Source organism: Paramisgurnus dabryanus, chromosome 6 (genome assembly GCF_030506205.2).
Source record: "Paramisgurnus dabryanus chromosome 6, PD_genome_1.1, whole genome shotgun sequence".
NCBI classification, from domain to species: Eukaryota; Metazoa; Chordata; class Actinopteri; order Cypriniformes; family Cobitidae; genus Paramisgurnus; species Paramisgurnus dabryanus.
In genome coordinates, this window is record NC_133342.1 from 30201328 (window position 1) to 30219483 (window position 18156).

General features: G+C 39.5%; 1 protein-coding gene across 1 annotated transcript; it reads right to left on the reverse strand.

Annotated features, from left to right (window-relative positions):
* Positions 1-233: 233 nt before the first annotated feature.
* On the reverse strand, positions 234-18126 carry fastk (Fas-activated serine/threonine kinase). The gene is made up of 10 exons (XM_065276553.1): positions 17522-18126; positions 9350-10136; positions 8777-9250; positions 8538-8686; positions 8185-8401; positions 5254-5413; positions 5034-5125; positions 4266-4941; positions 2301-2415; positions 234-2046 (listed from the first exon to the last, which is right to left on the reverse strand). The coding sequence occupies exons 2-10, from the start codon at positions 10092-10094 to the stop codon at positions 1960-1962; spliced, it is 2715 nt and encodes a 904-aa protein (XP_065132625.1). The 5' UTR covers positions 10095-10136; positions 17522-18126; the 3' UTR covers positions 234-1959.
* Positions 18127-18156: the final 30 nt, after the last annotated feature.

Here is an 18156-nt window from a genome sequence, read left to right on the forward strand (position 1 = left end):
GACGGACACAAAATGAAAACTATTCAGAGCTGCCACTAGCACCTGATCAGACTCTGTTAATCAAAAGGCTCAAACCAGGGGTCCCATTATGTTTAAGCGGACAGCATTAAGCTCATTGCAGATGCTTTTGGTAAGTCAAAGCTCAGTCATCTTAAGAGATTTGCATATTTTACGTTTAAATTAGGACTGTGCTGGAATATATCCTTACTTGCCTTAAAGTGATAAAGTAAACAATACAAGACAAACAAGATTTTCTGCTTTTCATTTTTAATAATCCTTTTTATATAGACATTTTACTATGTATATATAAACAGACATTTGATCCATTTCCCACCTGCTAGGTGACACACAGACATCCACTCACACAATCCGCTTCCATTCACTTCCCATAATAAATTATGTTTCCCTCTAAAGAGCAAAGCAAATGCACTCAGAGAAAGTGGCACATGGGTGACTCACACAAATTAAGTCTTCCATATGAATAAGATCTCAGATCTCTAAGCTTTTCATTATTCCTTAATTTAAGTGGATTTAAGCAAGGGCTAGTTCACCCAATAATTAAATTTCTGTCATCATTTACTCACTCTTACGTTGTTACACAAACCTGTATAAATTTCTTTTTTTGTAGAAACATTTGTAACCAAATCAATTAAATTTTTCCTATCATGGACTTCAATGGGTTTAAACAGGATAAAAGTAAATGATGACAGAATTTTCATTTTTGGGTGAACAGACCCTTTAAGAGGTTTTGTAAGCCTTTATTGTTTTAGTTGAAAACAACTATGCATGTTTTGTATGATAATACTTTAATTTTATGACTGGATTGTTGCCTTCCATCCTTCACTATAACAATGTTGGTTAATGTTGGCCTATTAATTCTTTAGAATTATTATAATTTAACTGAAGTTTGGAGAGGAAATCCATTTTGTAAAGGCACAATCTAAAACCGTAACATTCTTCAACATGGGAGAGATGAAAACATTATTTAACAATTATTCTACAGTCAACTGGGTGCAATGCTTTCCCCCACAACACCAAAGCCGATAAACTTCTTGAGAAAATAAAATATATAGTTATAACCCTTTCCTGTATATAATAATTCATTTTCCTTTTTCCAACTATGTATAGTTCACTTTCAATAAGCGCATAAGACTCTACTCAACAGGTATAAATACCCCATGTATTTTAACATACATCCATATTTACTCTTAAACCCACCAATTCTTTCAGGTTTAAAATCAAAGAGCAGCAATGATCTTGGTGGCTGAATCTAAAATTACAACTCATTACCAGACCACTCCACACTTGCGTTTACACCAGGTGAATCTCGACAAAATATATTATATTTCATACCTGCCCCCAATAACAAACTTTGTGTCCACACTCCCAAACTTGCACCTTAACACATCATAATAACAGTGAGGACAAAGAGAGATGTGGGACCACCATTGAAAACAAAAACACGTAATTGCTGGGGAACATATAATAATAATAATAATAAACCACTAACATCTCCTATCCCTTAGTGATCACACTAATTACCCAAATATAACAAAACACTCTGGACAAGATAAAAATATTTCAGAAGTGCTACTGAAGTATATTGAGAACAGATCCCTCACAGAGAATGAAATGGCCCTTCGTCATTGGCTAAGTATTGTATGATCGATAAAGCAAATGATGCATCATCCAAACATCCTGGCACATTTAAAATGACTACATATACCACTTAATTTTGCCAAGAGGAGACCTCTCTATAATTAAAGAACTAATGTAACACCCACCCAGATTCCTCCTGTCGACAGATGTTGTCCTGAAAACAAGGACTGTTCACATCCTGTGTGTAACAGCACGCATTCAGATGCTCGCATACACACACGTACACACCAGTCTTTCTGAAAGCAAACTGTTGCACATGCTCTCGAGGCACACAAACACACTCCCTCTCCATTGATGATGTCATAAAGGAACTTCCAGCAACTTTTTGTGTAGATACTGCTTCACTTCCTCGATCCCATTCAGCTTCTCCAACTCCAAATAGGGCAGCTACAATAAAACATAAGGGTAATTTTGATGATAACATCGTGTTGTTTACATTGCCATGGCATTCTCTAATGATTGCATTAATTGCATCAATCATCTATTAATGTGGTATCACTGTTTGATACTTTGACTGTAAGCATTTGTCACGCATATAAATTATTAAAGGGCAGAAACATTATGCTTAATCTTCAACCTGGAAGACTACAAATGACGACTGAGTGTAAAAAATAATACAAATAAAATTGTTTCATGCTCACCTGTAGTATAATGTAGCCCAGTAACTGCAAGTGGCGGTCTCTCATTGCCCTGGATCCAACCAGCACGTCAGAATTATGGCAATAATGCCATTTATCATTCACAGACATTATAACTCTGCACAAGAGGAAGGGCAAAAAAAGTGTTAAAAAACATTAAACTAGGGATGCATCCAATGTTCAGCAACAGAAACATTTTCGCATTTAGCCAAATACATTTTACCTAACAATAACATTTTTGTTGACGTTTCCATGATCAAATAGCAACCAGCATCAAGTGAGAGATGCGCATGGTTTATAAATGCCACAAACATATCGGCAGGGTGGAAGCATTATTAAGGGGGCGTGTACACCAAAGCGATTAAACGCAGCCGAAATATACTTCTGCTTTGTTGTGATTTTTGTTCCGCCCCTCCTCCAATGTGATTGGATGGTTAAGTAAGGGGGCGTGCACACCAAAGCTTTTATGCCGAGGCCGGCGCATGTTTTCAATTGTTTCCAATGGAAGCTCGCCGTTTTTCAAATAGGCCAGCAGCTAGCGTTTTTTTTCTGCGCTGAAAACCAGCAATATCAGTTCTCATACGGCTGTCCAATCACAGCAGAGGAAGGGCGGGACAAGAAGTATCACAACAGCCAAGCGGCTCACAGCTCAAGAATCACAGCTACCAAAGCGCTTAGCTGAAGAAAGCTGGCGCTCAGTGGAAAAAACAGCTGGCAATCGTTGTCCTCCAAGCATTTTCAGCCGTGTTTAAAAGTTTTGGTGTGCACAACCCTTAAGAAGTGACAGAAGCTGAGTGTTTCACCCATAGACTGTAAAACATATCTGGAAGTAGTGTCTGTGATGTCACCCATAGCTCTGTGAAGAACTTTTTTGAAGCTTAAAGTAGGCGGTGCCTGTCGGCTTAAATCTTGAGATGGTTCTCAATGCGTAATACAACATCCAGGGGGCGGGGTTGGATCTAGATCCAACTCCTCCCACTTTATATACTTTCCGCCAAATGAACCAGTATATTTGCGTTGTTGCAGCCCGCAACCTGTAGTCGCTGACGTTTGCCCTTACCAATTTAAGTTTGATTAATAGTATAGTTGAGAAAGATTCATAATTTAGAAAGTATCACAGTTAGGTGTAAGGGGAGGTAAGGACACGTTCCCGACATTGTGATATCACTGAAGGGATTTATTTGTACAATATCCCACTTATTACACAGCTATTCCTATACAAGTAAATATATAAACTAATCTATTTGATATCTTTTATAAGCAAATAAAAAAAGTAAACCATCTAACTTACGAGGGAAACCTGTTTCCTAATGGCTGTAAGCAACGCGTAAAACAAGTTCAAAGTCCATACAAGATAAACATTCAATTTATTAATTTCTAAATAACCTGCCATAGCCTATATATTTTAATAATTATGCATATTTATACTGTATCCATTAATAGGTCTTAAACTGCATGTGGTAAGATTACTCATAGTAGGCTTACCCGAAATGTTTTACTCCAAACATTATAGCAAAAAGCTTACATTTCACCCTAAAGGCACTAATTTTATTGTAGTCATAAGTAAAGTTAGTTTTTATGTCTAAAGAATAACTTAATTTAGTTACGACTTTAATGCGGAAATGGTAACGCAGCAACACGTGTTTGACGTGTCTTGTGGTAAAACTGCCGACCAATGGAATTTTTCGCTATTTTCAGCCAAACAGTTTTGGTTGCCGAACATTCCCTACATTTAATCACTTTCAGACATCTATAATCTTTCTTTAATGTATTCTTTTGGCAGGGCTTTTCTCAACACTGACTTTCATTGCATTCAAACTAAACATTTTACCAGTATGTGTGTTCCCTAAGAATCCAACCCACAACCTTTGCAGTGCTAATGCATACTTTACCAGTATGGCTACAGGTAGAGTATGTACTAGACTAAATTTGCCTTAAATATTGATTTTAATCTTTATGAAGATGAACCTTTTAACTTGCTCTCCCGTGGTCCGATCTGCTTCTGGGTTGTCTGTGTTATGAAGCTGCAATGGAGAAGTGGCCACTACATCGCTCTCACCACCCTCTGGATACGACACACCTTCATAAAACGTAGCGATCTCACAATCCTGCCCTGGGTTTGCTCCCGTTGAAATAGCGGCACCCCCTTCATCCTCCAGAATTTTGCCAATGGAGAACTGAAAGAGGGAGTCTTGCGGTGCACCTGTCCCTTGAACGGAAGGCCCTGCCTGGGTCAGGCAGTCTGATGGACTACTTAGAGTTGAGCTGTCCTGGCTCTCTAGAGAGTGCTCCTTGGCCAATGTAGAGTAGTAATCTGAAGATGTGTAATATGGGTTATAGTCTAGAGTTACAGCTCCATTAGGACCGACTCTCTGAGCGCCCGCTGTTGTCGCCGTGGGGCGTATGTGAGCGGAGAGGAAGTCAGGTTCCTCCACTGATCGTTTCTCACCCTCTTCCTCTAATGATGGGACGAAGGGAGAAAACTTCTGGAAGTCGGTGGTGAGAGCCGCGACGGAACTCGAACCTTCAGGAGATTTAAGGTCCAGCAATACGCAAGGGGTCGAACCTGCAGCTAATGATGCTGCCGTCGTCCCAGTTCTGATGGAAAGAACACGGCCCGTGCTATCGATCCACAGTAGGAAATCTGGAGAAAGAATTTTTTTTTTAACTTTGATATAACGTACCAACATGTGAAGAACATCTGCATGCGAAGTGGGATTGAGAAAATGAAAGAACCTGTGTAATATCCTGGTGCAAGAACTTCATCTTGTTTGTAGCCGTGTTCGCCGACAAGCTGTCGGAGCGCCTCTGCAACCAGACCTTTATAACTGTAACACAAACATTGCACTTTTTTCCAATACGAGTACGTTTACCAATAGCCTATATGCTGCCCCCTCCTGTGCACTGACTTAAAGCCACTTGGGCACAATGTTGGCAGATGACTGCAGTTTCTCACCTGTATTTGCGGTTCACCTCATCTGCAGTTAATGCATGGTCAAACATGAGCACTTTATGGGTGTCTTGAAGGCGAGGTCCGGTATAGTCGCTGTACTCCAACTCTACAGCTGCATCCAGCAGTGAAAGATAGCGACGTACAATCAGGGCGTATGGGCTGTCTACATAGCAAGACACAAAAGAGACTCGATATTACAGGGAAATAAAAAATCAGAGCAGTGCATTCAATAAAATAAAACACAGCTCACTCAAAATACTCTTACACGGCTTTAAAATCTTATAGTGAACAATGCACATAAGGAAGAAATTGTGTTACACTTTATATGATGTAAATCACTTTATATGAACCCCTGGTGGTTGACGAGGGAATTGCAGGGGGTTCGTGAGTTGATGGAAAACTTTGATTAATTGAAATTAAATCATAAAATGTAAATAAATAATACTCTAAATAAAACTCTTACTAACAATTTTTTTATAATTTATTTGTTTAATATGCATGCAATGTGACCATTGCAGAACACTATAATACAGTGGTTCTCAAAGTTTTTCTGCCTGTATACGGTGCACCCCTTCGTGGCCCACCAAAGAAAATTTATGACATAAAACATTTTAAAACTTAAAATTTGAATGAAACAAAACATTAAATAGGTAGCCTTATTTTTGAATTACACTTTAATGTATGATAAATTAATGTATTTTATAAAATGTCATAAAACTGGGGCACCCTGGCACCAACACAGCCCCCCCAGGTAGCCACGCCCCCAAGTTTGAGAACCACTGCTTAAATATATCAAAAATGTTTATGTCAGGGCCAGGGGGTGCTTCGAGTAAATAGTTTAGGTCGGCTGACCAAAAAGTTGGAAAACCCCTGCTGTAATGGAATTAATCATACAGCAGAGGTCACCGTTGCTATCAGTACCTGAAAGCTGTAAATGCCACATTTGTAAGTAGGAAGGCATCAAGGCAAATTGAATGAATGTTTGCTTTATTTTCTGTCAGTTTAGGTTTGTTCTAGCTTTATAGAAGCACTCTTCACTGCATTTGGTATCCCAATTTTGTGCATCTGTGAGGAAGTGATTGGTCGAACAGGGTTGTGCTTGGAAAAACTAAAATGGCATCAGAGAAATTTTTACTTTCTCTAACTTCTGACTGCATTTCTATTTGGAAATGAGTATTCCAGTTTTAAAATATTTGCTTGGTTATCACCATCATGATCTCTATTTATATTTCAAACATCATTTCTTTCCACCGTCTATAAAGCTTGTGTTAAACTGCTTCTCTTGTGCAAACACTGCCTTGGTATTGCCTGAGGGCAGAGAGGCACCAGGTCAGTTTTCTAAGCTTTCGGACGTGCTGTTTGCAAGATAGCACATCAGTTTCAGTGTTTACTTATAGGCAACAGGGATATAATAAATAAAGCTCATTAAACACAAAAAAGTGGCCTAGAACTATGAACCATTTGGAAACAAGAGTCACTTTAAAGCTGCAATCCATAACAGTCATTGAGCAAGAACATAAACTTACTCTTTACGCTTGCACAGTTACACAAAGCACTAAGCTTATAATAATGATTTATAATTTAAAGGGATAGTTCACCCAAAAATGAAAATTCTGTTATCATTTACTCACTCTCATGTTGTTACAAACCTGTATACATTTCATTGTGTTAATGAACACAAAAGAAGATATTTTGAGAAATGTTTGTCACCAAACAGTATTCTCTTTTCAAACTATAGAAGTGAATGGGGTCCACGAAAGGTTTGGTACAAACATTTCTCAAACTATCTTCCTTTGTGTTCATCAAAACAATGAAATTTATTCAGGTTGTTTGTAACAACATGAGGCTGAGTAAATGATTACAGAATTTTCATTTTTGGATGAACTATCTCTTTAACCTGAAAAGAAAGATTTTGTTAACAAAGGCAAAGGTAAGAACTTAAGGGAAGGTAAAGAGAGGGCAATAGAGAAGCAAAAGTTACAGATCATAGCTTTGAAGGTGTATTGTGTAACTTTTAGGAGGATCTTTTGACAGAAATGCAATATAATATACATAACTATATTATCAGGGGTGTATAAAGACCTTACATAATGAACTGTAATGTTTTTATTACCTAAAAATTAGTTTTTATATCCATTCACCACGGGTCCCCTTACAGGGAAGTCGCCGTCATGTTTCTACAGTAGCCCTAAACGGACAAACTGCTCTACAGAGCACGTTTCAACCCTAAATTGTCTCAGACGGTGGCGGCTACCGTATGCGTTTTGAAATTGAGGGGTAAGCTGTTGGTTGCAATTCGCAATATCACCACTAGATGCAGCTAAAATTAACACACACCAACTTTAAGGGCTGATTAATTTTAAAGGTCACGTTCTTTCTGATCCCATTTTTTTAAACCCTAGTTAGTGTGTAATGTTGCTATAATAGCATAAATAATACCTGTAAAATGATAAAGCTCAAAGTTCACTGCCAGGCGATATATTTTTTTTTAACAGAATTCGCCTTTCAAACCCTACAGCCAACCGGTTTGGACTACAGCCCTCTACTTCCTGCATTAATAACATCACTAGAACAATTGGTTGACTAAACTCCGCCCACAGGAATATGTCAGATGCCAGCAAAGCTAACGGTAAGTTAAGCTGCTATCGAATCACAACACACTAAACAAACTACACAATCAGAACTAGTTACGTATATCTGAAGGAGGGACTTCACAGAACAAGGAAGACATCAGCCCATTTTGAGGACAGTGAAAACAGCGGTTTACAGATAAGTCAATTGTGTGAAAAATACAAGAAACATGAACACATGAACACAATCAAAGCTTCAAAAACACTGAAAGAATGGGAGCTTTAAACATATGAGCAGTTGAGCACTGGTCTCACTGCATTTGTGGAGCGCTTATATTATAATAAATCTCGAGTAGTGACTCACTGGTGACGTTACTGATGAACGATGGGGAGAAGACACGGTGCAGCACGAGCCCTGGAAAATGACCCAGCTGGAACAAAGACATGAGGATGTTAACGGTGGCCAACGGAGAGCTCAAAGCTTTTAGTTCCAGCACCATCTCCAGCTTAGAGAAGAACTGAGCCTCGTTTGCAGGCCGATAACTCATACGACTGAATGGAAAAACAAGCTTCTGGATCACCTGGAAAGAACAACAGATGTTGAATTTAATAAATATCGAACACATTGCAAAAAAAGCAAAGTGCCCCCATTAGTAATAAAATCCCACAATTATAATCGTGTCACACTACAAGTTGTCTATCTATATCGTGTCTAACCTTGCTGTCCAGGTATTCGCCCTTCTTGACTAAAAATTCAGCGATAGTGTCCAGCAGCCGTGTCTCTCTGAGACGATGGCGAGCGATGTACTTCGCAATGAGGGCCATGGTGTAAGGTGTGATGCTGTCAACCTTTTTAGGCAACTCCTCTGGAAAGATATAAAGAGGAGCCAAACAGACCACTTTAAATAAACGGTGCAAATGCCTTTTGATAGCAACTAAATGACAACAAAACCTACCTGCGAGGCTGCTCACAAACTTCTCCTGCCTGTTCTGGTAGAAGAGATGGGAGCTGAAGATAAGCTCAAGGCTCTTGTTGCTTGCCTCTCTGGCACATGCTGACAACATCTCATCCAGCAGTGCCATCTCATGGTCCCTCACGCTGCTGACGCTGGCCAGCGTGTGCTTAACCAGCCTAAGGATCTTCCGGTTCACCACCAGCTGCTCCGGAGAGGATCCGTCGGCCACCCGCAGTGCTCTCCATTTGGTGCGGTAGTAAGAGAGGAGGAGGAAGAGCGTCTGGGGGTGTCGCTCCCGCTCGATGTTCTTCTCTAGCCCGGCGAGACAAGACTCAATCAAAGGGTGCTGGCTGGACGGATGGAGCTTCATGCTGCTGCTGAACACCATGGAGATGTCCTTCTGGTTAAACTGGGACAGGCGAGCTTGAGACTCTTCCTCCAGAACCTGCACGATCTGAGAGTCACTGGGCAGCCCTGAGCGACATGGAGAATACATTTGAAATATTTTATTATTCAAATATAAGAGATGTAGAGAATGTAAGTTAAGTGAGGTTTGAAATCTCAATGACTCACCAAGGGCAGCAACAGCATAAAGGCAGTTAACAATGCTGAAGTTGTCGAACTTAGAGCAGTCATTGACTATCGCATCACAGAGCGTCTGAAAATCTTGATTGTCCAGAATTTGTCGTATGGCGTTCTCCCCTTCCAGAGCTCCCTCACCCGTTCCTCCACCGCCGGCTCCGCTCCCAACCTGCTGTAGAACCAGAAGCTGACCGATCTTCTGTAGAGCAATGGGGTAATGATTGTGCGAGATCTTTCCCGGATTCTGCGTCACCCAGCGAAGAACTTCATCCACGGTGCGCGATCGATCGATCAGCCGCTTCATGGTAAAGAAAGTGTCGTAGCTCATCTTCTCGTGGATGAAGTTCCAGGTTTTCTTCTTGCTGTGGTGCAAATGCGCATGGGGCTGATAATGCGGAGCAGGGAGGTGGGCGACCTGCGGGTGCGTGTGGTAGTGTTGGTGGGTCTGGAAATGTGGCCGGTGGGCATCTAGGCGGGCTTGATAAACAGCTGGGTAATTCTGAGGCTGGTGGACATGAGGATGATGGGGAGGGAGCGGATGATGGTGGTTCTCCAGCATGGGCGGCCCTCCTCCGATCAGGCCAATGCGGCGAGCCGGCTTGCCTCCACCACCACTGTACATGCGTGTGGTGTACATACTAGTGACAGCACCTGGACTCAATAGGCGAGAAGGCTGATGGGGGGAGGAGAATCTCCTGCAGGTTAAGAGGCCAAAGCGAACTGGCAGCACCAGCATGGTATATGGGGTGGTACGACAGTGAAGCTAAAGACAAGACTCCTATAAACAGAATCAATATTTTTATATTAAAACACTTGTGAGTTACACATTTTCTATCTTATGACTAACTGCAGCTTTAAGTGCTGGATCACAGTGAGATGCTTAAAGAAACTCATGTTTACACTAATGAAACATGCAAGAGGTGCTCTAGAAATAGACGGTAACTTGAGAATTGTCAGGCTGATGTGCCCTTTCCGTCAGGAGCTGTGTGGCGAAACGGGTTTTCCTAACCTTACATCACATCAGATCTCATTTCTGAATTAAGCTACTTATTACAAACAATCATATACTTATCTGACTCACTACATTACAGCTAATGGATTAACTATTTGTGACCGTGTCTGTAAAATCCAGTCTCAAACTAATTTCGAGATTAGGAGCATCAAAGTTTGATTTCACTCACTGATATTAGAACTGTCATGAATATGAAATATGACTGCAAAAAAATCTATTTCTCACAGATCTGTAAGAATAGCATCCTTCACTTCCCTAAATTTGGAATTGCTGTTTTAGAAATGTATGTTTTACATGGCAGTTTATACTAATCAAAGTTTTGCAGCATTTCTTTACATTTCTTTCCACTGTATTAAATGGCTTTGCAATGTATTGCATTACACTGTCAGTTAAGGAGCGCCATCAAAAACTGTCTCGATTATACAGGTGCTGCAGCTGCCCCTTGTGTTTTTTGAAGAAATGTGCAATCATTGTGATCTGAAATTATCACGATGAGGTCAAACAATCGTTATGAGATAATAATTTAGTCATTGTGACAGCCCTAGTCAATATTAAATATATCAAGGTTATATTTACACACAATGGCCCTCATTTATCAAAAGTATGTACACCAAATTTCCAGCGTACACCTGGCGTACACCCAAAACCACGGTGACTTTGAGATTTATCAATATGGACGTTGGCGTCCGGCACGCTCAAATCCTACGCCAGCTCAGGAGGTGGTGTACGCACATTCTGAGTTAGTGCAGAAATGCGCAAACAATTCCTAACACCACAAAACGCACTGACAAATGAAAATATATGATATATTATGACCCACTGTAAAAAAACAAAAACATAGTAATTATAAACTTCAGTGTTTATTTTTATGCAACATGTACTTCAATGTTTAATTTGTGAGACTTTACCGAAGCATTTGATTTGTAGGCATATGTATTCCTTCAGTTGAGAGCATGGGCGCTTTACCTGACGTTTCAGGGCAAAGCATGTGAGCGGATCGGAGCGGAGCCTTGAGCGGTGCGGTAATATTCCATCAAAGCGCCTCTCTAAAAATTCCGCTCGCTCAGCACCGCTCGTTGAACCCAGAACGCCCTTTAATAATTTGCTAGTTCGAGAATCTGTAAAAACGTCTAGCAATAAGTTATGGAATTCAAGCCTTCTACATAAATGTAAAGTAAAAATCAAAGTTAAGATTGGACAGGAAGAAAACATTGAAAAGAAGTGCGGAGAGACTGTAAAAGTCAGCAAATATTCATCCTGGAATCTGAAGCTGCACATTGAAAGAAAGCACAAGGATGTGCTACGAAAACATGGTAATAATGCATCAAAAGGTAAGCTAGTTACATACTATTCGATGATAAATAAATAGCTACACATGAATAGGTAAGGTAAAATGCTTGTGTTGAATGGAGCCATAAATCCGATCATGATGACATGCGGACAAAATCATGGCCACGAAATATCTTTTATGCTACATTATGGACACTTCTTTTTCTTATTTAGTTTAAAGTATGGCCATAAATATAAAATTCGTTCCCAATATTCAACAGTTTGTTCCTTGGAATTAATTATTATAATATTTCGTCATTACTATTACAATTATTACTACTTCAAATTATGAATTAGTCTAGTAAAACATGTGGATGTCGTGGAAACAAATTGTTAATTTGAATTATATCCGGAGCTCCGTATCAAACTGGATCTTAGCTAACAAACAACTGTATGTAAATACAGAAAAACACACTACAAAAGTTACTACATCATTTTAAATTTTATTTTAAAAAAAACTTAACCGAACCATTAAGCAGACATATAATTTAGATGTAGGCAACATTAAATAATAATAATACTAACTAATTATTCTTCTAAATATCAATTAAGCGTCATTAATAATAAAAATAATAATACAAATATTACAAAACGTCATGCAATTATTAATGTGTTTTTAATCCCGCTCTTTAAACTCCCAAATAAAACAATTTTGTTTCTTTCCACTTCCCTGGTTTCTCGTCTTTGCCGTCTTCCATGTGTCAATGTCGTAAAATGAGGGCGTGGGGGAGGTGGAGACTTGAATTTATATGGGCGTGTTATTCTAATGACGATCGTTTTCAGCCGCCGCATTTATGAAGGGCAGATATTGCGTACACCTGAATTTCAGAGGTACGCACAGCTTCATAAATCAGGCGGTGAGAGGAGTGTAAGCATAATCGTACGCCAACATATACGCCCGTTTCTACGCAAGAATGATAAATAAGGGCCAGTGTTCTTTACATTATGCAGGATGATTTTATGTAGTAAATAAAAAAAATGACTTCAGCTGAGTTTTCACAGGCAGGGTCACATTTTTCAAAAATATCTAGGCTCTCGTTCTAATGTTGTGAACATGCATCATCGGTCTCATTTTAGGTAGATTTTTAATGCACTTGCAAAACTGTAATATCAGTTCTTGCCATTCTGTTTTAATAACGTAAAAATGGATCGGTGGCTAAACCAAAGAGGAGTCAAAAGAAAAGATCAAGCTTCAACTGAAAGCAGCTAAAATCCACAGATCTATTAGTTTTGTAATGTACTAGTTTTTGTTTCATGTGTAAAATCCCTCTAATTTCAGTGATTTTGGACATGAAGGGGAAAATTTTCTTTCAGCATTTTATTGTTACCATTGTTACAACCATAGACTTCATATACCCACCACCTCAGTTTTAAATTAATCGCTCTTTGGAATGACATTAAGTGGGACCTAGGCTGCTACAGTATGTTTAATTGCAGTTTTTTCATATGTGCAGTTTGTTGTTCATATTAAGCTGTAACTCCTTTCAAATTTACTTTTTCAAATGAACTAAAATTCATACAATAATTTCTGAATATAGCATTGCATTTGTGTTTAAAAAATTAGTTTTTGACTTGAAACAGATTGCATATTAAACTTAAATTAAGTAAGTATAAATATTTTGTTGTTTTTGGGGGGCATGTTAGAGTGGGATTCTGTTAGGTGGTCCTCAGAAAAAAATTGGAAGATAAAGTGGTCCTTGGGCTGAAAAAGTTTGAGAAACACTGCTCTAGATCAGTGGTTTTCAATCTTGTCCTAGGGGACCCACTGTCCTGCACGTTTTGCATGTCTCCCTTATCTAACACACCTGATTCAGATCATCAGCTCATTAAGGGAGAGATCCGTGAACAGAACTGGGTGTGTCAGTTAAGGGAGACATACAAAATATGCAGAGCTGTGGGTCCCCTAGGACAAGATTGAAAACCACTGCTCTAGATTACTCGCAGGATTTAGATTTGTGAAAATGTTTAGCTTAAGTTGAAGATTTTTTAATGGGTGGTACACAGCAAACATGAATTCAACGTTTTACGTGAGTAGATTCATACAAAGTCAATGCATAGACGCGCGGAGCAATCCATATCTACTTACGCAAAACACTGAATTCGCGTTTTGTGTGTACGCCCCATTAGTCATGAAAGCGGTCACATCAGAGATCAAGAACAATCTTGGATGATTTTAATTCCATTTTCTAACGTTTGGAAATATTTACCCTAAAATGAAAATCATATCATCTCCTCACCCTCGTAATGTTAAAGGATTTCTTTATATACGGTTTCGGAAGCACGTGCGCTGTCGCAGTTAGCGTCTGGGCGGAACTTAATTTCCGGTCTCTTAGTTTAATGGTATGACTACTGGCTAAACTGAACCCTGGAACAAATAGTTTGTCGAAAACAAATATTTTGGTTTCTTAAATACGAGGAGAGAGGGTGATTATGGATTATTGCTATATGAAGGGAGATTAGGCAGCCAATCTGTAGTTAACATTGTATACATTTATTTTAAACAGTAACATTAGCTCAATGTAGTTTTCAATGCACTTTATCTATGATTTGAACTAAAGTAATCTATTCTTTATATTTGCTCGTTATCAGAAATAAATTAATAAACTACTCTAAAAGGACTCTATTGTTATTGATTCCTTGCATAAGTTTACCGAAAGTTACGCTTGTTCCACGAAAGCCGTTTGTTTATGTTATTACTGCTAAAACAGTCTATAGCAGCATGTTTATATTTTTCATATAATGAATGTTACTGCTGACCAATATAATAAAATATTAATTACGAAATAACCAATATCTTATTTCTTAGTTGTTTTAGTTCATTTTCCTGCTTGTTTTGTCATGTTTTTACCATTTTAAGTCATCTTGAGAAGACTTAGAAGTGTGTTGAGGGGCACCGGGCCCCTGGTTGAGAAGCCCTAAGCTAGGCTGTCAGTCAACAACAACCTAAATTTCAGTCTGTTCTTGACACTAAACTACTGTATTGATTCAAAATACAGAGCATTGACTGTACTGTATTTCTTATCCACTTGGAAGAAAGCAGCTCAGAATTTCTGCTATATTATAATCTGGTGTTTAACAGTCATTAAGGTTTGAAACAACAGGATAAACTAGATAGTAAAGTTTGAAGACAAACTTTATGTTGGCTTGAGAAAGCGTAGCCTGAACGTTTAAAACGGTTTGACATAAGTTTAGTTTAGTAGGCTATCTGGCTGTTAGTATGTTTAAGTATGAAGGTAGCATGATTTACCATGAAGCTAGCATGATGTTAGCATGATTAGCATGAAGCTAGCATGATGCTAGCATGATTTACCATGAAGCTAGCATGATGTTAGCATGATTAGCATGAAGCTAGCATGATGCTAGCATGATTAGCATGAAGCTAGCATGATGCTAGCATGATTAGCATGAAGCTAGCATGATGCTAGCATGATTAGCATGAAGCTAGCATAATGCTAGCATGATTAGCATGAAGCTAGCATGATTAGCATGAAGCTAGTATGATGCTAGCATGATTAGCATGAAGCTAGCATGATGCTAGCCTGATTAGCATGAAGCTAGCATGATGCTAGCATGATTAGCATGAAGCTAGCATGATGTTAGCATGATTAGCATGAAGCTAGCATGAAGCTAGCATGATTAGCATGAAGCTAGCATGATGCTAACATGATTAGCATGAAGCTAGCATGATGCTAGCATGATAAGCATGAAGCTAGCATGATGTTAGCATGATTAGCATGAAGCTAGCATGAAGTTAGCATAATTAGCATGAAGCTAGCATGAAGTTAGCATGATTAGCATGAAGCTAGCATGATGTTAGCATGATTAGCATGAAGCTAGCATGAAGCTAGCATTATTAGCAGGAAGCTAGCATGAAGCTAACATTTATTGCGTTGCTAGGGTACTAAGTTTGGTTGCTAGGGAGAAAATTGGCATCCCATAATGATCACCCTTCAAGCCACAAGTAAAACGGTCCAACCCCCGTGTCTCTACAATGTTCTGATGCGGAGATATAAGGCTTTGTTTATTCCGTTGCTAGGGTACTAAGTTTGGTTGCTAGGGAGAAAATTGGCATCCCATAATGATCACCCTTCAAGCCACAAGTAAAACGGTCCAACCCCCGTGTCTCTACAATGTTCTGATGCGGAGATATAAGGCTTTGTTTATTCCGTTGCTAGGGTACTAAGTTTGGTTGCTAGGGAGAAAATTGGCATCCCATAATGATCACCCTTCAAGCCACAAGTAAAACGGTCCAACCCCCGTGTCTCTACAATGTTCTGATGCGGAGATATAAGGCTTTGTTTATTCCGTTGCTAGGGTACTAAGTTTGGTTGCTAGGGAGAAAATTGGCATCCCATAATGATCACCCTTCAAGCCACAAGTAAAACGGTCCAACCCCCGTGTCTCTACAATGTTCTGATGCGGAGATATAAGGCTTTGTTTATTCCGTTGCTAGGGTACTAAGTTTGGTTGCTAGGGAGAAAATTGGCATCCCATAATGATCACCCTTCAAGCCACAAGTAAAACGGTCCAACCCCCGTGTCTCTACAATGTTCTGATGCGGAGATATAAGGCTTTGTTTATTCCGTTGCTAGGGTACTAAGTTTGGTTGCTAGGGAGAAAATTGGCATCCCATAATGATCACACTTCAAGCCACAAGTAAAACGGTCCAACCCCCGTGTCTCTATGATGTTCTTAAGCGGAGATATAAGGCTTTGTTTTTTTTCCGTTGCTAGGGTACTAAGTTTGGTTGCTAGGGAGAAAATTGGCATCCCATAATGATTACACGTCAAACCACAAGAAAAACGGTCCAACCCCTGTGTCTCTACGATGTTCAGATCCAGAGATATAAGGCTTTGTTTATTATGTTGCTAGGGTCTTCATATTTTGTTGCTAGGGGCGTGGCTTAATACCTCAATAAGAATCCTAAGAGACTGATTGGATGCCTGAGTAAAATGAGCCCACCCCTATGTCTCTATGACACTCTGGTGCAAAGATATCCATCTGGGCTTTTTATAATGGTAGTCTATGGGAGATGTTGCTAGGGTACCCAAAATTGTTGCTAGGGGCGTGGCTTAATAGCTCTGGGGTGATCCTAAGAGACTGATTGGATGCTTGAGTAAAATGAGCCCACCCCCATGTCTCTAAGACCCTCTAAAGTGAAGATATTCCATCTGGGACGCTTTTATTCCCTTTTATGGGCATGTTTCCTGCCCCATTATAAGTCAATGGGAAATTTTGGGGGCCTCTTACACCCCAGGGGTACAGCTTACACCCCATTGTGAGGTATGTTCTTACACAGCCTGTCAGCCTCCTTAAATGTGGTAAGCCACAAGTTTCTACAAGTTTCTCACTCGCAGCTTTGACCCGTCAAAGTTTGTCTCAATGTTAAGTCAATGGAAATTTTGGGGTGTTTCAGCGCCCCGTTTAGGAATTCGGAAGGTCCCATCAGTTAGAAAAGATATAGCACACCTCGTCAGATCAGACCGAAAGTCTGTCCAAAGTTTGATGGCTGTAGCTTGAAAGCTCTAGGACGAGTTAGAGTTAGAAATTTTAGTCTCAGAAGAAAAGAAGAGGGAATAATAATAAGTTTAAGTGCAACAACAGTATGTTGGCTTTCTCAAGCCAACATAATAATAACAGTTAAAAAATATGCGATGAATCCCTTTATATGTTAATAATCAACATTTACCTGAAATTATCACACAGACTTAATAAAACTACAAGACACTACACAACCAGCAAATACACAATAAACACTTGCAAACCAGTATTACAAACATAAACTAAATATGACGTAATAGTGTTAATAAAAGTAAGCTTACATGTTTATCTGAGAGGATGGCGCATGGATGGATGTCAGGAAGATGAACTCTGTGACATTGGAAAGATTATTGCAAACAATTCAAATCGATTCAGCTAGTCGTGCTGAAAGGGTGTACAATAAAAAAACTCCTTTAATAAAGCCTGAACAGAGTCTGACATATCGCAAAAGAAATATTTATAGAGCATCTAACAAGGCCCCGGAAGAAAAGCAGATTTGTGCGCTAGCTAGCACGCTACTGTACTGAACATTTCACAGGATCTGACTGCTAAAGCCGCATGTGTGTCATAAAACTGTCTTTTATAAAACCCAACTAATACTGTCCGTGAATAAAGCGCGATTGGAAGAGAAACCAGCACGACATGGTTTGATCAAGGTCCAGGTCTCTTTCCTAAGCTGCTAATGTTTGACAGTGTATGTAAAGCTGTCTGACCGGAACTATTTTAGTCTACGATGTTGATACTGATTCACATATAAGACTGAAATACGGTCACCGCGGCGGACACGTTTGTCAGAGCCTGTAACCTCTAGGGTTCACTACACTCCCCTCGCATTTCGCCAGTGATCGTCCGCAGCCCCGGTGTCCGCCATGTTTCCGGAAGTCAACAGTGACAGACCGGAAACACGTTCTTTTCG

Bases quoted from the DNA above. Each gene is read 5' to 3' on its own strand.
- fastk (XM_065276553.1), bottom strand. From the start codon at position 10,094: ATGCTGGTGCTGCCAGTTCGCTTTGGCCTCTTAACCTGCAGGAGATTC. The intron at 8,402-8,537 runs GTTAGACACGAT...TGTTCTTTCCAG, and splicing joins GCGAATACCTGGACAGCAAG to GTGATCCAGAAGCTTGTTTT. The intron at 2,416-4,265 runs GTTCATCTTCAT...CCTCTTGTGCAG, and splicing joins ACGGGAGAGCAAGTTAAAAG to AGTTATAATGTCTGTGAATG.